A 21,705-nucleotide genomic window follows, 5' to 3' on the forward strand; every position below is an offset into this window, starting at 1 on the left:
ATATTATATATACACACACACACACAAATACATATACACACACACACACAAGACCCCATAATATGTTACACAATTTCTCCTGTACATGGCAATACCCCACATGTGACTGTATATATTGTTCTGCCGCACCGCAGAGCTTGGAAGAGTAAGAAGGAGCTCCATTTGATGGACAGATTTTCCTAGAATAGTTTGCGGACTCCATTTGCAGAGCCTCTAATAGCCAAGAAAGAAGAAATTCTTCTTAGCCGTCGCTCACACGATGAGTTTAAGGGTATGTGCGCACGTTGCGTTCTGTCAAGTACAGAAAAAAAAAAAAACGCACCCTCTCGCAGAGTGGACATTTGTAAATACTGCGTTTGACCAAAAAAAAAAAAAAAAAAAAAAAAAAAAAAAGGCATTCAAAACGCATGCATTTTGGATGCGTTTTGAATGCATTTTTGAAAGTGCGGTCCCACTCGGCTCTGCTACATCCCCATAGAACATGGTTGGCTGCGAGACAGAGCCGCGCGATCAGAATGAACTCTGATGAACTTCACCCAACTTCATTGTCATCGCGCGACTGTCTGTGCGCCGCGGCCTGATTTGCGATCACCGGTGAAGGACACACCGATGACCGCAAATCAGGTTACCCGTGGCCAGCTGGAGTCCTCCACCTGAGAGCGCTGGCCGCGGATCACCTGAGTGACGTTACCACTGCTGCGTGGAGCTCACAGGAGTGGCGGTGTTCTATGGCCGCTCCTGTCCGCTTCATGTAGCAGATCTGGATGCGTTGTGAGACCTCGTGTGGATTACGTCGGACCTGGAGGGGGGGTTTGGGGATTTTAATAAAGTGGTGAAAGAGGGTGGATTTTTTTTGTCTTTTATTCCAAATAAAAGTTTTTTTGGGTGTATGTGTTTATTTTCTTTAACTTACAAGTTAATAATGGGGGTGTCTCAGACACCTGTCATCACTAAGCTAGGACTTAGGGCTGCTTCTCACTTGCGAGTTTCTCGCAGTAGAGCAATGCGAGAAAAATTCGCATTGGAATCGGACACATGTTAGTGAATGATTCAGCTCGCATTCGCGACTTTTTTCTCAGTCCAGATCGGACTGAAAAAAAAAAAAAAAAAAAAAATCGGATGTCACGGGACGGAACTCACACCATCCTAGTGACATCCGATTTTCTAAATACATTTCTCGCATGTTTCCTAAAACACTGGAAACGAGTGATGTCTCACAATGTCTGTCAATCACTATTCTCTGTCAGTCGGTCCGTCACTATCTCTGTCCCTCTCACAGTCTGTCTGTCATTTTCCCCTCCTCTCTCATACTCACCGTTCCCCGATCTCCGGCGCGGCGCTGCACGGCATTCACACTGCTGCGGCGGCTTTTACTATTTTGAAAAAGCCGGCCGCTCATTAAACAATCTCGTATTCCCTGCTTTACCCGCCCACAGGCGCCTATGATTGGTTGCAGTGAGACACGCCCCCACGCTGAGTGACAGGTGTCTCACTGCACCCAATCACAGCAGCCGGTGGGCGTGTCTATACTGTGCAGTGAAATAATTAAATAATTTAAAAAAAACGGCGTGCGGTCCCCCCCAATTTTAATACCAGCCAGCTAAAGCCATACGGCTGAAGGCTGGTATTCTCAGGATGGGGAGCTCCACGTTATGGGGAGCCCCCCAGCCTAACAATATCAGCCAGCAGTCGCCCAGAATTACCGCATACATTAGATGCGACAGTTCTGGGGCTGTACCCGGCTCTTCCCGATTTGCCCTGGTGCGTTGGCAAATCGGGGTAATAAGGAGTTATTGGCAGCCCATAGCTGACAATAAGTCCTAGATTAATCATGTCAGGCGTCTATGAGATACCTTCCATGATTAATCTTTAAGTTACAGAAAAACACACACACCCGAAAAAAATCCTTTATTAGAAATAAAAAACACTAACAAATTCCCTGGTTCAACAATTTAATGCCGTGCAGCGCCGCGCCGGGGATCGGTGAGTATGAGAGAGGGCTGCTAACTTCAGTCACTCAGGGGATTAGCGGTCACCGGTGAGCCCTTCACAGGTGACCGCTAATCAGGACGCGGCACACTCAGAGCCGCAGCATGACAATGAATTCGGGTGAAGTTAACCAGAGTTCATTCTGATCGTGCGGCTCTGTCTGTGCCTGCTGTCATCTGCCGTCATCTGCCATTCAGCTCTGCTACATGGCTGTCTGTGTCTGCTGTCAGCGGCCATGTAGCAGAGCTGAATGGCAGATGACATAAAAAAATACGCATTACACACGCTAGTAAAATCATTAATTTATTCAGAAAAAGCATCGCACTTGCGTTGCACTCAGACCTAACGTGAACTAAAATCAGCCGAGTTTTTTTCAGCCCAGTCGGACCGATTTTACTCGCATAGATGTGTTTCCAGCCTTAAAAGGCAGCTATGGGCTGCCATTAACTCCTTATTATCCTGATTGCCACCGCACCAGGGCAATTCGGGATGAGCCGGGTAGAGTCCCGGGACTGTCGCATCTAATGGATGCAGCAATTCCGGGTGGCTGCTGGCTGATATTTTTAGGCAGGGGGGCTCCCAAAAACGTGAGGCTTTCCAGCCCGAGAATACCAGCCTTCAGCCGTGTGGCTTTACCTTGGCTGGTACCAAAATTGGTGGGGGGACTGCACGCCGGGTTTTTTTTTATTTATTTATTTTACTGCACTATATAGACCCGCCCACTGGCAGTTGTGATTGGTTGCAGTGAGACAGTTGTCACTCAGCGTGGGGGCTTGTCTGAATGCAACCAATCATAGGCGCCGGGGGAAGCAGGGAATACGAGATGGAATAATGAGCGGTCGGCACTTTCAAAAGCAGAAGAAGCCGCTGCAGTGTGACAGCCGTGCAACGCCGCACCGGTGATCGGCGAGTATGAAGTAGAGAGGGAGAGACCGACGTGGCCAGAGAGAGACTGAAATACCTGCGCTCTGTTTGTCAAAAATGCATGCAGAACGCAACAAATATGCAGCGTAAACGCATGTTTTCAAAATGCATCCAAAATGCATGCATATTTGATGTATTTTTTTTGCCAAACGCAGTATTTACAAATGTCCAGTCTGCCAGAGGGTGCGTTTTTTTTTTCTGCACTTAACAGAACGCAGTGTGCACACATACCCTTAGACAGTATAAACATGCTCCACCTAAATATGTCAGTATGCTCACACAGCCACGTAAACAGAAACAGAACTGTCACTTACAGCAATGATGTCAGCATTTACAGGCAAAAGGTAAGCGATGGCGAAGACGTGCACAGCCCACAGACTGACTCTTCTCACAGACCACACGCACATTTTTAGGATCTCCATTTTGAAGTCAACAACCTGAAAAACAAAAATAAAATCAGTCCTTATTAAAGGTCTGTGGCATGTGATCTGCGTTTATAGAGCAGGACTTTTACTCATCCCAATTCTTCTGCCTGCTGCTTTACTCTCCCTAAAAGATCTCCTTCCAATGTCACCTGAAAACCCTCGAGAACAACACATTTGAATTGGTAATATTGGCCGAGATCACACTCGAGTCACAAAAGGAGAACTGAGAGTTATTGAGCAAGACTTCCTGTATAGCATCATCGATCAGCAGACTTCATTTATGGGGCAGGTCTGGACTCCAAGCTTTACATCTTATGCACATGTCACAGCTATTCCTCCCCAAAAGCCAGTCTAACCGATTTGTTTTTTAAATTTATAGAAATATATGGCAGAAAAACGAATAAATGGAACAAACAGAGTAGAGACAAAAGTCAAAGAGCGCGAAGACAGCCCTGCTCAACTATGCAACCAGAAAATCTGAACGAGGTCTTAGAGGGTCTCTTACATTTATTAGCACTAGTCCCGGCTTTGTAAACTTTGGTATTAATTACATAATACAAATGAATTCTAATTACCAGTCCAAAGGGATATCCTCAAGTTTAGAAGTTATCCTCTAACCATTGGATAGGAGACAACTTCCCGAATGCTGAGGGACCGACCACTGGGCCCCCCACTGATTTCAGTAAATGTGGCTCTAGAGCGATGGTCAATCATGTTCACTTCTATTATTCATTATTATCAGCAGGTTTTTGCTATGTAATCTAAAGACAGCATGCTGTAAAGGTTAACACACAGAATTCAGCAATGTCTCTTATCAAGATCCATGGTGTTGTATACTTGCAATTTTTTTTTTTTTTAGCACCTGGACCCTATCGTTGCTGGACTACACTGCTTTGCGCAGGACAGTCCGACATGCCCCCTCATGTGATTAGTGCCTCACTATCAATATACAATGTCTATAGAGAGCCTGGTGTGAGCAGCTTTCAGAGCTCCACTCTACTGCTAAACTTAAAAACTGTGTCAGAACAGCTGCACCCAGTAATCTAAGTGATACACTGTTGGATTAAGGATCTCATTGCCTACATCATGCTGCTCTCAGAAAAGGTAACAAAAACCTGCTGACTATTCCCTTAAATGGAACTCCCGAGGAGACAGCCGAGCACTGCATTCACAAACTCCCATAAGAATAAATAAAGCAGCAGTGCGCATGATTAGAAAACACTAAGTAACCCCGCAAGGAAATTACTAGAATGCCATAATGTCATAAACAACAATTTTTATTAAACACTTTTCTAAAAAAATGACAATTTTACTTTCGGCACAATAGGACAGTGTGAACCACAAGTGAGTCCCTCCTAACATGGGAGGGGTAGGTGCGGACACAGTCAGACCATCGGTATCGGACACATATTAAACAGAGTAATCATGTAAATTATGTTTACATGGCCCACCACGTGGGATAGACCAATATATTCATAGAGTATTCCTAAAAACATTCACATATAGTACCATCGCAAATGCGGAAATTAGAATATCAGGTCTCCGGCCAATGTACATATACTCAAGAGGCCACCATGTTCTCAATTGGTAAGCCAAGATTAAATAATAGCTAGATTTTATAATATTCTTTTCAATAGAGACTGTATCCAAAGCATGGATCAATCAGAGGCTGTGGGGGAGGGCATCGCCACTGCAGGGATCCAGAATCTATTGCCCAAATGGCATTACAGTAGCGATATCCAGCCCCACCGCTCACCCATAAGTTCCATGACCGGCAAAGTACTACCTGGATCCAGACCACATAGTTATAAGGGGGCCAAACAAGTATACAGACCTGACCGATGGGCTGACACGTGCAACCGCAGCCACCACGCCTCAACGTGTTTCACTGCTGCTTCTTCGGGAGTGTTTTCTATGATAGAAATGCCGTCTGGTGGATATTAAGATGTGGTATCTGTGGTTTATTAGTGCGCATGATTAGCCTACACTACATTAAAATCGAGGCTCTTCAGAGCACTGTTTCTGGAGATCAGTGGGAGTCCTAGCCTAGCCATAGATGGGGGGGGGGGGGGTGTTAACTTACGAAGTTGAGAAGACCATCAGACACGGGGTCAGACTGAGGTTTGCAGCTGTAACATGGGTACCATCATTTGGTGTATTACGCTTGTGTGCAATTATAACAATGTAGGACACGGACAATGGCAGATTTACAAAACATCACAAGCTCGGCAACTACAAGCAGTATTGATCTGAATGATGGTTGCAGAAATCCATGCACGCGCTGTGGAAACAACCCCACCGATGTGGAAACAAACCCACCGATGTGGAAACAAACCCACCGATGTGGAAACAAACCCACCGATGTGGAAACAACCCCGCCGATGTGGCAAATTCGTGAAAGTAACCTCAGTGAATGTTCACATGGGGGCAGAACTCGTCTGCTGTACAGTTTTCCCTGTACAAAACTGATGTACCTCATGTGTAGATGACAGCTGGAATCTAAATTAATCTACAAGCTGGAATTTTTTCAGTGACCTCAATGCCGGCCCGTGTGCATGATGTAGGACGCGTCATGCACCCAGGTTTCAGAAGAAAAACAAAGATGGCCGAAAGAGGAGGCGCTGGACCCGAAGAACGGAGACACCCATCTGACCGCACTATGAGTGAGTGTTATACAGTGAGTTTTACATTCTATACAGCGGCCTGGGCTCTTATATACAGCATGTTAGAATGCAGGATATAAGAGCCCGGTGGTGGTGGCTGCAGCTTATAGGCCCCAAATCTGGTGGCAGGTTCCCTTTAAAGCTGCCACTCTTCATATACAGAGCGGTGACTGAGCCTGCACAGCCGCCACCCCGATGAAAAAACCCAAATGCTGAGAGACGGATAAAAGTAAATAATATTCTCCCTGAAGTGGGGTTCAATGTGCAGGAGCTGCGCAGGTTCCAAAGGCTATTAATCCCATATCTGCAGGTTATTAGCATTTTTTTTTCCACCTTACAAGTTTCCTTTAAGACCTCCAGACTAACATTTTAATAGTTAAAATTAAAAAGGTCATCAGAAAAAGATATATTTCTTAAATTAGATACAGTATGTTAAAAAAACAAACAAACCCCAAAACGTTTTTTTCCCCCATAAACTACACTTTTTCTTTACAGATGTCGCATTATCATCAGAGGTAGGACTTCAATGATTTTTTAAACCGGTCGTGAAAAATAAAAAAATCAAATGTTTAAAGATACATAAAAATCTGATTTAACGCCAGGTTATTTTCTGATGACCCCTTCCCATGACAGATACTAAGACTCAGACATTGTAGTTTGGATGCAGGGTCTTTGTGTCCTGGACATTTTATAAAGTAGTTATGTTTTATATTTACCCCAAGTTTCCTTAGTTTTCAATGCTGGATTGTAATTGTTACCCCCAATGTAAATGTAACCGTGTGTACGGGGGGGAGGGGGGTGCACTGCAGCAGCAATAGGATTGCCCATCACTGACATTGCAACCTCACATCTAAGGATTTCCTATGAGGTCACATTGTGAGTCACAAATGGTTCGAAATATGTACAATTTTCTGTCACTGGCCAAGAGTCGGACAGGTTTCACTCCTGAATGGTCATCAGCAAGTCACAGATCAAATGCACCAACTGTTATGGGTCGCACGTCTAGACATCATGTAGCTGCATACGAGTGTATATGTTCTCCCCATGTTTGTGTGGGTTTCCTCCAGGGTCTCTGGTTTCCTCCGAAGCTAAAAAGACATATGGATAGGGAATTTACATTGTGAGCCCCAATGGGGACAGTGAGGATGCCTGTAACTGGCTGTGGAATTGATAGCACTATAAAAAGGTAAAAACTGAAGAAATAAAAAAAAAAAAAAACAAAAAAAAAAAACAAAAACATGATAATGCTCTAGCTGAAGAGAGTACCGTATTTTTCGGACTATAAGATGCACTTTTTTACCCCAAAATGTTGGGGGAAAGTGGGGGGTGCGTCTTATGGTCTGAATGTGGCTGCGGGGAATTAGGGTGCTGCGGTGGAGCGGGTCATCGGCGGCACGAACAGGCTGTGGCAGCCTGCCGTGCCACGTGGGCCCGCTCATTGCATATGCACGCCCATCCTCCCGCTCATCATCTCTCAGCACAGAAGCCGGCGCTGACAGGTGGGCGGGATGAGCGGGGGGGTGCGCGCATAATTAACAGCCGGCCCGCATGATCACCCCCTGCCAACTACAGCCTGGAGTCATCATGTGCGGCTGTATTCACTGCTCCCCGTGCATAATTATCAGTGCGGGGTGCAGTGAATCAGTACACTCACCCGTCACCGTGTGTGGAGCCGCCCCCCTGCAGCACCGATCATCTTCCTCTCTGTCTCAGCTGCAGCGCCGCTGAGTGAAGCCGTCACAGTTGTCTGCAGCATTGCGATGTCTTCCTGTCTGTGCCGGTCAGCTGATCTGTGTAGAGAGCGGTGAGCACAGCGATGACGTCATCGCTGTGCGCGCTGCTAGTCTCCACACAGATCAGCTGACCGGCACAGACAGGAAGACATCGCAATGCTGCAGACAACTGTGACGGCTTCACTCAGCGGCGCTGCAGCTGAGACTGAGAGGAAGATGATCGGTGCTGCAGGGAGTGAGGAAAGGTGAGTATAAACGTTTATTTTTTTTCTGTGCCATAGGATACAGGCCATATACCAGGATTGGGTATATTATGAGCAGGATGGATGGGGGTATATGAGCAAGATGGATGGGGGTATATGAGCAAGATGGATGGGGGTATATGAGCAAGATGGATGGGGGTATATGAGCAAGATGGATGGGGGTATATGAGCAAGATGGATGGGGGTATATGAGCAAGATGGATGGGGGTATATGAGCAGGATGGATGGGGGTATATGAGCAGGATGGATGGGGGTATATGAGCAAGATGGATGGGGGTATATGAGCAAGATGGATGGGGGTATATGAGCAAGATGGATGGGGGTATATGAGCAAGATGGATGGGGGTATATGAGCAAGATGGATGGGGGTATATGAGCAAGATGGATGGGGGTATATGAGCAAGATGGATGGGGGTATATGAGCAAGCTGGATGGGGGTATATGAGCAGGATCTTATACAAGGCAGGAGGATAGTTACCAGAATGGGGTACCTTAGTAGAGAATTTGGGGACATTACCCCCATAACAGTGTCAGCAGAAGATCCTCGCCCCATAACAGTGTGTCATGACCACATTTTTTGGTTAAAATTTTATTTTCCTCCTCTAAAACCAGGGTGCGTCTTATGGTCACGTGCGTCTTATAGTCCGAAAAATGCGGTATATAAAATCCCATTCTGTGAATAAATCCAGAAAATCAGAGTATCAGCACCAGTACAAACGTAACATCTAGCAAGACACAACTAAATTAAGAGGAACCATTGTACAAAGGCCAGTGCTCATTACGAGCATCTCCATCCTTCCGAAAATTAATCATTTATGAATCCAAAATGAAACCAACACTCACTATATCCAAGATGAAAGACGCTGGAAAGGAAAAATCAATTTCTATCACTGAACCACAGCATGCAGGTCAGAGCTGCTAGCCAGGGCTACTCCCATGAATCAGACTGAGCTCTGCTACATCCAGCAATAGTCTCTCTAGATGGTGAATAAAGGGAATCAGCTGTTTTTTTGCTACCTGACCTGAGAGCAACATAATGGAGGAAAAAAAAGAGACCAGGATTCTAGTGATGTGTCACTTAGATTACTGAGTGCAGCAGTTGTGAGACAGAGATTTTAATCCCATCACGACTTATGATGTACTGATACGTAGGTCAGGTCTGTCCCATAACGCGGGCTCGCTCGGCAAGCCAGAATGTTTTCCTGCACTTGTCAGCTGATCTAATCAATAGAGTTGAGCGCGGTTCGCGGTTCGAGGTTCTCCAGTTCTAGGCTCGAGTGATTTTGGGGCCTGTTCTAGATCGAACTAGAACTCGAGCTTTTTGCAAAAGCTCGATAGTTCTAGAAACGTTCGAGAACGGTTCTAGCAGCAAAAAAAACAGCTAATTCCTAGCTTGGTTTCCGCTGTAATAGTGTAAGTCACTCTGTGAATCACACTATTATGACATTTCAGTGTATAGTGTGCGTGAACAGCGCCTTCAGATCACTGCTGTTTCTATAATGGCGATCGCCATTTTTTTTTTTCCCTTGTCTTCCTTCCCTAAGCGCGCGCGTGTAGTGGGGCGGGCCAGCATGTCAGCCAATCCCAGACACACACACAGCTAAGTGGACTTTTAGCCAGAGAAGCAACGGCATGTGTGATAGGATGTCCATGTCACATGTCCCTGCATTATAAAACCGGACATTTTCCTCCAGGACGCCATTATCTCTTCTGCGTCTTTGGTGTCAGACATCACTGTCGCAGCTCCGTCCTTTGTCCTATCACCGATACAGCTGTATGCGCTCCATACACAGCGCTGGACAGCTTAGGGAGAGCACTTTCTAGCAGTCCTTTTAAGGGCTCAAACTGGCAGGGTCAGAGCCATAGGTGACAGGTCCTGAAAACAGCGACAGCGTCTGTGTAGCCAAGGTCAGGGATTTCCTCCCTGCATTTCCCTATTAGAAGGGAATAGAAAGGCAGGCTTCCATTCCTCTACCCAGAGCCCCACAATCCTGGCACTGTACCCTCCTGTCCTCTGCACACTCCAACTCATTATAACTAAGCCATTATACTAGCAAACACTCAGTGTACCTAGTGGCATCCTAAACGTGGCTATTGGACTTTGCTATAGTCACACTAGTGCAAAGACATTTGCAGCACGTCTGCCTGCATTGCACACTCCAACTCATTATAACTAAGCCATTATACTAGCAAATACTCAGTGTACCTAGTGGCATCCTAAACGTGGCTATTGGACTTTGCTATAGTCCCACTAGTGCAAAGACATTTGCAGAGCGCGTCTGCCTGCATTGCACACTACAACTCATTATAACAGCCATTATACTAGCAATTTTTGCTGCCAGTTTAAGGGCCGTAGTTGCATTGTCAGGGATATTTATTCTTTATTATTCTGCTGTTAATAAAGCTAGACCACCACTGCAATCTACACCACCTCTGAATTTTTACTACCACATTTTCAGTCCACAATCTTGTCGCAATCAACATGAGTGGCAAAATGACAGATGCTGGTGGAAAGGGGAAGAGGCGTGGTGGAAAAGGCAAAAAAGGTTTTGTTTGTGGGGAAGGTGGCAAAGCTCCATTATCATCTGCTGAAGATAGACCATCTACCAGCAAAAGTAAGATGTCTACTACTTACCGTGGACAATCCGATGTGCTCCCTTTTTTACGGACACGAACAACAGCAACAAAGGTAGATGATGGCCAAAAAAGGAAAATGCTTGAATGGATCTCAAGTGGTCCAACAAGTGCCCTCTCAGCCACCTCAACTACTGCATCCAAAAAACACCAGTCCTCTGAGTTGTCATCCCAATCAAACTTGCTTTCTCCCAGCTCTGAAGTCTCCATCAGCCCTGCACAGTATGGTGGAACTGAGATGGCTGAGTCTGCAGAGCTGTTCAGTCACACTATAACCTGGGAATCAGAGGTCTGCTCCCAAGCTACAGTGAGTACAGAACAGGAAATGGTCTGCAGTGATGCCCAGAACCTTTGTGACTGATTCAGGCCGTGAGGACCAAGTTTTGGAGCATAATGTTGACCCTGTCACAAACTGTAACACCTGTGGTTATAGACAATGAGGAACATACTGATGAAGATGAGACTCAGATACCCGATTGGGATGACAACTTAAATATTCGGTCAGGCCAAGAAGAGGCTCGGTCTGAGGGGGAGGGGAGTGCAAACACAACAATTGATGATGAAGTTCTAGATCCCACCTACTGTCAACCCACAGTCAGGCACTCGAGGAGGTCAACAGAGGTGGTGGAGGAGGATGCAACTGATGACGAAGTTACCTTGCGCCTTCCTGGACAGAGTCGGAGTACTGGTAGCACGTCTACAACTGCATCCTCAGCCACCACTCTGCCTCTGAGCATTATTCGTGGTGGATCAACAGGTCGCATGGCCTCTAAGCCTTGCCTAGCCTGGTCCTTTTTTGACATAGAAAAAGATCGCCCAAATTATGTGATCTGTAAAATTTGTCATGATTCTCTTAGTAGAGGTCAAAACCTCAGCAGTTTGACAACTTCTTCCATGAATCGTCACATGAATAAATATCATATGGCCCGGTGGGAAGCTCACCGTGCTGCAATGCGGCCTAGCGGAGCGAACCATCCACCGCCTGCCCCTTCCAGTGCATCCGCGCGCTCGTCATCTTCTAGGACTGTGGGGACAGCTGTCACACCTGTTTTTCCACCCACAACTTCCACCACTGTAACCGCAACAGGCAGTTTGCTTGGTAGGTTGTCAGTTGGTTTGGAAGGGGAAACAAGTGCGTGTGTACAGCTCTCTCAGACATCGATAGCACCAACGTTGGATGAAGGCAACATCATGTCTCCGCCTGCACTTTCCTCACAAACCTGCATTTTTCCAGGGACACCCTACTCAACATCGTCTACACACAGCAGCCAGATCTCTGTCCCTCAGATGTGGACAAATAAAAGGCCACTTCCTGCGACCCATGACAAAGCTAAGAGGTTGACTCTATCCCTCTGTAAGCTGTTGGCTACCGAAATGCTGCCTTTCCGCCTAGTGGACACACAGGATTTTAGAGACCTTATGTCTGTCGCTGTGCCCCAGTACCAGATGCCTAGTCGCCACTACTTCTCTAAGAAAGGTGTGCCCGCGCTACACCAGCATGTCGCACACAACATCACCGCTTCCTTGAGAAACTGTGTGTGAACGGGTGCATTTCACCACCGATACTTGGACCAGTAAGCATGGACAGGGACGTTACATGTCGCTGACTGGGCACTGGGTAACCATGGTGATAGATGGTGAAGGGTCTGCTGCACAAGTCTTGCCGTCCCCACGACTTGTGTGTCAATCCTCTGTCTGTCCAAGTTCCGCCACTGCTTCTGCATCCTCCACCTCATCTGGGTCCTCCACCTCCGCCCCAAGCCTGCCTGGTCAGGCCACCAGCGTTCTCACTGCGCAGAAGGAATCACGCACCCCTCATTACTATGCTGGCAGCAGAGCGCAACGGCATCAGGCGGTCTTTAGCTTGACATGTCTTGGGAATAAGAGTCACACAGCTGAGGAGTTGTGGTCAGCTCTGCGGTCCGAGTTTAATAAATGGTTGTCTCCACTCAACCTGCAGCCTGGTAAGGCCGTGTGCGACAATGCTGCAAACCTGGGTGCGGCCCTTCGCCTGGGCAAGGTGACACACGTACCTTGTATGGCTCACGTGTTGAACCTTGTCGTGCAGCAATTTTTAACACACTATCCCGGCCTAGATGGCCTTCTGAACAGGGCACGAAAACTGTCTGCTCACTTCCGCCGTTCAAGCGCCGCAGCTGAGCGACTTGCATCGCTCCAGAAGTCTTTCGGCCTGCCGGTTCATCACCTGAAATGCGATGTGGCGACACGCTGGAATTCAACTCTACACATGTTACAGCAACTGTGGCAGCACCGCCGTGCCCTGGTGCAATACGTCATGACGTTTAGCCTGGGCCAACGAGATGCAGAGGTGGGGCAGATCACCCTGATGGAGTGGTCTCAGATCAAGGACCTATGCACCCTTCTGCACAGTTTCGACATGGCGACGAATATGTTTAGCGCTGACAATGCCATTATCAGCATGACGATTCCAGTCATTTACATGCTGGAGCACACGCTAAACACTATTCGGAGTCAGGGGGTGGGACAACAGGAAGGGGATGAACTACAGGAGGATTCATATGCGCAAGACACAACAACATCACCAAGGTCCAGACGTTCATCATCACCAAGGCGCCAGGCATGGGAGCATGGGGGACAGGGATCAACAAGGGCGCAAGGTAGCAGGCGAGATGTTGAGGAAGGTGCAGGAGGACATGAAGAAATGGAGGACGAACTGTCCATGGACATGGAAGACTCAGCAGATGAGGGAGACCTTGGTCAAATTTCAGTTGAAAGAGGTTGGGGGGAGAGGTCAGAGGAAGAAAGAACGGTTAGCACCTCTATGCCACAAACACAGCGTGGACTTGGTCCGCATGGCTGCGCAAGACACATGAGTGCCTTCTTGTTGCACTACCTCCAACATGACCCTCGTATTGTCAAAATTAGAAGTGATGATGACTACTGGCTTGCCACACTATTAGATCCCCGGTACAAGTCCAAATTTTGTGACATAATTCCAGCCATAGAAAGGGACGCACGTATGCAGGAGTATCAGCAGAAGCTGTTACTCGATCTTAGATCCGCTTTTCCACCAAACAACCGTGCAGGTGCAGGGAGGGAATCTCCCAGTTGTAACTTGACAAACATGGGACGGTCTCGTCATCTTCAACAGTCTACACGTACCAGTAGGACCGTATCTGATGCTGGTAACAGCAATTTTATGGAATCTTTTCATAATTTTTTTAGACCCTCCTTTGCAAGGCCACCAGAGACAACAAGTCTGACACATAGTCAACGGCTGGAGAGGATGATACAGGAGTATCTACAAATGAACATCGATGCCATGACTTTGCAAATGGAGCCTTGCTCATTTTGGGCTTCAAATCTAGAAAAATGTCCAGAGCTATCCAGTTACGCCTTGGAGATTTTGTCGTGTCCAGCTGCCAGCGTTGTCTCTGAACGTGTCTTCAGTGCTGCTGGGTGTGTGCTGACAGATAAGCGCACGAGTCTGTCCAGTGACAATGTGGACAGACTGACGTTCATCAAAATGAACAAGTCATGGATCCACAAGGAATTTACTACCCCTGTGTCATCCTGGGGAGAGTAAATGCTTGTGGATTTGGAATGTGCTTGATGCAAATCAAAACATCCTGTTTGCAACTAGGGCACAAGTGCTGCCACTGATGGGGTGGGTGTCTGTGTGGCCCAATTTTTTTAAAAAAGGGAGACTCCGCTTGGAGTAACCCTTGCTTGCTGTGTTTTTAAAAGAAGCCAAGATGAACAGAGCTGGGATCAGGAAAGACTTTGCTACCTACCCTGGTGTCATCCTGGGGACGGATAAGAATGGCGTATTTTGGAATGTGCTTGATGCAAATCTGTGAAGTGTACAACTGGGGCACAACTGCTGCCACTGAATGGGTGGGTGTGTGTGGGGCCCAATTTTTGGAAAAAAGGGAGACTCCGCTTGGAGTCACCTTGCGGTGTTTTACATGACTTTAGAAGGGCGTGCCATGCCTATATCTGTGTCTCCTCCTCTTTTTCCTTGTCCAGCTCTTTTGTTTTTGCATAAGTATATGTCCTTGTCACTTTCCCATGTGTTTGTGTTGTGTTGTGAGTTGTTTGTGACCTTTTGGACACCTTTGAGGGTGTTTTCTAGGTGTTTTTATGTGTTTGTGATTGCCTGCCATTGTTTCCTATGCAGTTCGAGTTCGGTTCGTCCAACGTTCGACGAGCCGAACTCGAACGGGACCTCCGTTCGGCGAACCGACCTCGAGCCGAACCGGGACCGGATCGCTCATCTCTACTAATCAACCAACATGTGCGGCTATCAGAAGCGAGTGGATCAGAGATTAGCCAGTTAACTAATTAAATCCCGCTGTCAATCTCAGACAATAGGCTTTAACAAACATTGGCCAGGAGAATGCCGTTCCTTGCGCCTATCAGGGGCCCAGTGACATGATCACAGGGTGCCGATGGGTAGTTATGACAGCAGGAGGGGAGGGAGGGTCAGCTTATGACCTGCACCAACATGACGTAGTTCCTGAACACCAGCTTAAAATATATATATATATATATATATATATATATATATATATATATATATATATATATATATAACAAAAAAAAACAAAAAAAAAAAAAAAACAACAAGTTGCCCCCCTTTTGCCCCATGAAAATGAAACGCTCATTGTACTGAAACAACAGCACACAACCCAATAAGTGACACAGCCCTGAAATCAACGTCTCAACCCATAGTACCTCATGCTATCCTCAGATTACATAGCGAATACCTGCTGACAAATTCCCTTTAATGGGGCATTTACAAACATTTCTCTAGGATATGAAGCACAGTCTGATTGTTGGGGCTCCAAATTACATGAATGGTGCAATCTGCATTTGTGAGATACTGGTGAGCAGTAAGAAAAAGGTAAAGTGACGGCAGCGCTAGGTCAGCCCCATCTTTCTATGGATGGATAGGGGTCTCGGGGTCCCAACTCCAATGACCATGAAGTGGGAGCAGACCCTAACAATAGATGAGAGAAACCTATTAATGAATTTATATTCTTCCTTGATACATAGGGGGTGAGTAGCCTGCATATGAGGCTGTGTAATCTGGATGATGAGGCGTCCCGGCCAGCTTCGTGTCACATACACACGAGGTCAGCTCTGAGAGGAGCAGGATTTCTGATTTATCTATGTGAAAGACTTGCTGGCATTAGTGCGGGGTTATGTAACTGCTCAGTCAGCTGTTATGTCCTGCTCCATAATGAAGTCCTCATTACTAAGATGTCCTGAATGTGTGCTTCATCCCTAAACAGTAATGGGGGCCGCTCCACTTCTAGCTGCAGACCGCGTCACGTATTATGCCTTCTGGCCTCTGTCTTGTACCAGTGTTTGCCTGGCAGAACGGATCAGTATGATCCCCGTTATCTCTGTACATGCGACTACCGGCCTCTGCTCTATAATAAGCAGATGGAGGATCGTACAAATGCCACAACATTTAGGACTCCTTCAGATTTGATACAAGTAAAAAAAAACACTAACAAAAAACTGATTTTTTTCAGATCAGACTTTGATCAGAGTGTGGTTCAAGTATTCCCAATTTTTCTTGTACGTGGAAAGGGAAAAAATATATATAAAAAAAAAAATTCTTCTCCACCTTCTCCTTTATGACAGTCCATGGAAATTCTACATTTGGAAGTCATCTGAGTGCTGTCCAATTGTTTTCATGACCCATAGACCAACATTGCCAATTTTGATTTGACCCTCGGATTGAAAATTACGGACAGGAGTATAGCTCCAATAGACTATCAAAGGTACGAGTGCCATCAACGAAAACCACGGATAGCATTAGGACGTCTGAAAGAGCCCAGGCTCACTCCGACATGGTGCCCCATCAGTCCAATCTCGGTCCACAATGCACAGACCGGCTGTGGCTCTCCTGACACAAGCGTCACAGCTTCAGGCCTCCAACACACTCACGTGAAAATCACGCACGTGCTGCGAGACACGTATTTTCCCTGCGTGTTGCAAGTACGTGTCTCGGGTATGTGCGGTCGACATGTGTTCTCCGTGTGCTATCCGCGATAGCACATGGAGAACCGGTAATTTGCATACTCACGTGGTCTGCGCTGCTGTCCAGGGTTCTGATCTTCGGCTCCAGCCCCGCCCACTCCCCGCTGACGCTGCTTCCGGCCGAGCAGAGGGGCGGAGATTAGCGCCCGTGACAGCACGCCCACCTCCTTTACACGCTCATAACGAGTGGCGGCCGGCAGGAACATTTTGCAGGGGAAGAATCTGCGGGGCTGGTGGAGGTATGTGTTTTTTTTATTTTTAAATTAATGACACGTGTTCTCCGGCGCGTGTCACACGGAACTGTATCCACACTACATCCGTGTGGTATGGGTGCGGGCCGTGTGACACCCGTGCTGCCGGAGAATACGTGGACATGTCAGCGTGAGAAAATCACGGATGCACGAAAGTACGTAACTGACACACGTTCCGTTCCAAAATACTTACGTGTGTCCAAACAATAATGAAAACATAGGTCCACGTGTCTCCGTGCCGCCGGTATGTGAAAAAACTGCTAAACACGTACCAGCGGCACGGATGTGTGTCTTAGGCCTCATGGAAATATATGAAGCCATCATGTTTCGGTCAGGAGACCCGTGGCCGAATCAAACCAAAGTGTACGGACCTCCTAGATTGGAATGGAAAAGCAACCGGATGTAAAAATGATCCAGGGAGGCAATTGCCTTGTAATAAACTCATCACATAGAACTTGAGCGCGCTTTTTATTTAGTAGAAAAGTGAATCTTAAAGAGGTCGTGCCCGGCCAGCTCGTCTAATGCAATACATCTATCGGTTCGGTTTATTTTTCCTGCAGTACAACAGGTAGTATTCAGCACTAAAATGTGAGGTCTCCATTTCAGCTGGCTCTTACATACTACTCTTTGCTTTTTAGTGGCTTAAGATCTAGCGGGGACAGAGGGTTCACTTTTACAGTGGAGTGAAGCTTCAGTGAGGGAAGAATGACGACTGACTGTCCATGCTTGGCCACCTAATGTCCGATTCATACACAGAACCACAGCACACGTTATTACCAACTCCAAACAGCACCTGCCGATATATACACTGAACACAGACCTAAAACGCAGCTCAAAGATGTAACACTTTTTCTATGTACACAAAAGGCCTTCTTATCTCAAATATTGTTCACAAAATTGTCTAAATCAGTGTTAGTGAGCACCTGTCCTTTACCAAGATAACCCATCCACCTTACTGGTGTGGCTTAGGCTAATTTCACACATCCGGCTTGAGCTCTGCGGCTCAATCCGGCTATGCAAGCTATGCAACGGATGCGGTGAAAACACCGCATCCTTTGCATAGGTTTTTCCTTTGCGGCCAGTCCGGTTTTTGACGCTTGCGGCATGCTACTGAGTATGCGCAGTGGCAAAAACCGCATGCGGCGGCCGGATGCGGTTATTGCCGCATCGCGCCGCATCCGGCCGCCATAGGCATGCATTGAAAAATGCGCCGCATCGGCCGAATGCAGCGCAATGCGGGTTTTTTTGCCGCACGAAAAAACGTGCCAGGCAACGTTCCATCCGGCCGCCGCATCAGCTAAATCTGCCGCATGCGGCAAAAACCGGACGGAACGCAAGGCCATGCGGCACTAATTAAAGTCTATGCAGGAAAATCGCAACCGGCAGCAAAAAAAAACGGTTGCGATTTTCCTGCAAAGTGCCGGATTGTGCCGCATAGCAAAAACCGGAGGTGTGAAAGCAGCCTTAGGCTAATTTCACACATCAGGTTTTTGCAGTCAGGCACAATCCGGCAAATTTCGGATAAAATGGATTCGGTGCCGGATTGGTTTTTTCCCCTCAGTCTTGTATTAGCGCCAGATAGTGCCGCATGGCCTTGCGTTTGATCCGGCAAAAGTTGTCTGTGCGGCCGCCGGACAGGACGCACCATGTACGGCCTCCTTCATACATCACTTTATGCCATCATGCGCAATCTGGCGATTTTTTATAAAAAAAAAAAAAAAAAAAAAAAAAAACAGCACCGGCGCCCGATCCGTTTTTTCCCTCTTAGTGGTGTTTTTGAGCCGGATTGTGCCGCATGGCCTCGCGTTTCATCCGGCGTGCGACGAATCCAGCGAAATTTGTCTGTGCGGCCGCCGGAAGCAACGCAAAATTTTTTGTGACCATGAAAAAACCGGATGGCAACGGATCCAGCGCTGTCTTATTTCTTTACAATGGGTGCCAACTCTGTCGTTATTCGTAAAAATTCGGAATCAGGCGACGGATCCGTTTTATTGTTTCTGGGCATGCCCAGGACATATGTAAATTCACTTCTGGAAAGAAAAAAAACAAAACAAAAAACGGTCACCGGAAGGAGAAAAATGAGATGGATCCGTTTTTTTGCCAGATCCGTCACATCAGTGTTGTTACAATCTGCGATGTGAAAATGTAAAGTTTTTGGAGACCGGCAAAAAAAAAAACAAAAAAAACAAAAAACAACAAAAAACGGGCGGCGACGGATCCGGTGTGTCGTATAATGGAATCGTATACACGCTGGATCCGTCGTAATGCGGCAAAAAAACCCTCAATACAGCGACAGATTGTGTATTTTTAAACTGAGCATGCTCAGTATCACAATGGATCCGTCGAAAAACGGAAGAAATGGATGGAAAAACACTGATGCGACGGATCCGTTTTAAGGGATCCGTCACATCAGTTTTTTCGCCGGATTGTGCCTGATTGCAAAAACCTGATGTATGAAAGTAGCCTTATTACGACACCGATTAGACACCATGATTATTGCACAGGTGTGCCTTAGGCTGGCTACAATAAAAGGCCACTTTAAAATGGCCTTAGATTGCTGCTAGATCGCATGAAAGACAACATGGCCTATAATAGCAAAGTGGCCTTTAATGTCATCACAAATCCAATAGGTTTGCATGTTTAAGGAAGTGTCATATTGGGCGGCACGGTGGCTCAGTGGTTAGCACTGCAGTCTTGCAGCGCTGGGGTCCTGGGTTCAAATCCCACCTAGCTCGACATTTGCAAGGTTTGTATGACCTCCCTGTGTTTGCATGGGTTTCCTCCGGGAGCTCCGGTTTCCTCCCACACTCAAAAAATATACCTAGATTGTGAGCCCCAATGGGGACAGTGTTGCCATTGTATGTAAAGCGCTGTGGAATTAACAGAATAAATAATATTATATTGTGGTTGCTTTACTTCATGCACCGTTGCACAAGTATATCAATAATCATTACCTTGTCAGTTGAATAAGTGGTAATAGTGGCTTCTAAACTCTAAGGCTACTTTCACACATCAGGTTTTTGCCATCAGGTACAATCCGGAAAAAAACGGGTAAATCGGATCCGGTACCGCATCCGGTTTATCCCCATAGACTTGCATTGTAACCGGATTGTACCTGATGGCTTTGCGTTGCATCCGTTTTTTTCCGGATGCGGCAAAATTTATCAAAGCGGCGGCCGGAGGCAACGTGTCTTGCAACGTTTTTTTGTCCGGCAAAAAAACCGCATCGCGCCGGCGCGATACGGCGTGTTTTACAATGAAAGCCTATGGACGCCGGATCCGGCGCAATGCGGTAAAAAATGGATGCGGCTACCGGATCCGTTTTTGTAAACTGCGCATGCACCAAATTAATTAAAAAAGCTGATCCTTCAAATATAAAACAAAAAAAAAAAAAAAAAAGGACAAACCGGATGCAAAAACGGATGCAAACCGTATCCGGTTTTGTACGCATCCGGCATAACGGATCTGTTAAAAACCGGATCCGGTTTTACATTTTTTTGCCGGATCCTTTGGATCAGGAAAAAAAAAGGATTGTGCCTGAAATGCAGAAAACCGATGTGTGAAAGTAGCCTAAAACCTAGAATGTTGGGAAACTAGTCTACAATGTGCATGCGACTACTAGTCTGAATGAGAAGGAAAGCTTTACTTCTCCTTTCTTTCATCTAAACACGGCTGTGTCTTGAATCCATGGAATCCCCTAGCCAGAAAAATACAGTACTTAGACGAGATCCAAGGACTGACACACCCAGAAATGCACTAAATAATTGTACAATTTTGACTGCACTCACCCATCTATAGATATCAAACATGGAAAAAAATATTACCTTACATTTCTGAATCACCGTAGGAAAACAACAATCTGCAAATCTCAAAATTCTATAAACCATGCGTCACCTATGCGTGAAGTTTTACAAAAACTAGATACTGGGCAGAATATTTTTTCTGCTTTGGCCAAATGTGTAGGTAATCAGACTATGTATTTGTCACAAACCACCGGGGGGGGGTCACTCAGAAATCCCCCGCGCTGGCTACCAGTACGTCACAATCGGGGTGTAACAAGTGGGGGGTCACCCCTCCTTTATACCTCCCGACCGACAGACAGAGCACGTGATGCGCTCTCTAGCGCCCCTCTTATAGTCAGGCCAATTATGGAATTGCCCGACGATAAGCAAGGAGGCCGCTATACTACTTATGCCGATTATTGAAGGGTCCCCGGTGAGAGTAGGGTATATATTCCCCCCGACCTCCGCGGGCGAAATATATAAAACCTCCCCGAATCTCACTGGCCTCCCCACAATAATCCTTGGCACAAACTCGCTGCCACCAACCGATTTACGGTAACTATTAGCCGAACACACAGACGTGGGATTCAAGATCGAGATAACAGAACAGCCCAAGATTAATTATATAATTTAATCGGCCTAAAGCCACACTAGAAACTACAATATATACAATAGGGAATCTACAGAATATACATATGTCAGAGTACAGTTACAATCAAAGCATGGGTTACAAACAGTCATACACAGTTCCAGCAGTTACCTTGTGCGTCTGGCCACAGGGGGGCGCTGTAGGCCAGGTTTTTAGGATCCTTCCCACAGATGTTTCCTACACGTGACCCCCAGCGAAAGAACCCTGGAAAATGGCCGAAGTAGGGTTATCAACCTGGGCAAATCCAGGTCCCCTCCTACCTTAGTGACCTCAGAGGGAGCACTGCTCCACCCCTGGCTGGAGTTATGGACAATCCACAACATGGAATATGGGCCATAACTTTGCCTGGGAGCGTC

General features: G+C 46.7%; 1 protein-coding gene across 1 annotated transcript in view; it reads right to left on the minus strand.

Annotated features, from left to right (window-relative positions):
• Nucleotides 1–21,705, minus strand: part of RNF13 (ring finger protein 13) — a 117,199-nt gene that overhangs the window by 74,747 nt on the left and 20,747 nt on the right. The window contains exon 2 of the mRNA XM_075340765.1: nt 3,228–3,350. Coding sequence (XP_075196880.1) covers nt 3,228–3,335 — 108 coding nt within the window. The 5' untranslated portion in view covers nt 3,336–3,350. The remainder of the gene's footprint in view (nt 1–3,227; nt 3,351–21,705) is intronic.

Source organism: Anomaloglossus baeobatrachus, chromosome 3 (genome assembly GCF_048569485.1).
Source record: "Anomaloglossus baeobatrachus isolate aAnoBae1 chromosome 3, aAnoBae1.hap1, whole genome shotgun sequence".
Lineage (NCBI taxonomy): Eukaryota > Metazoa > Chordata > Amphibia > Anura > Aromobatidae > Anomaloglossus > Anomaloglossus baeobatrachus.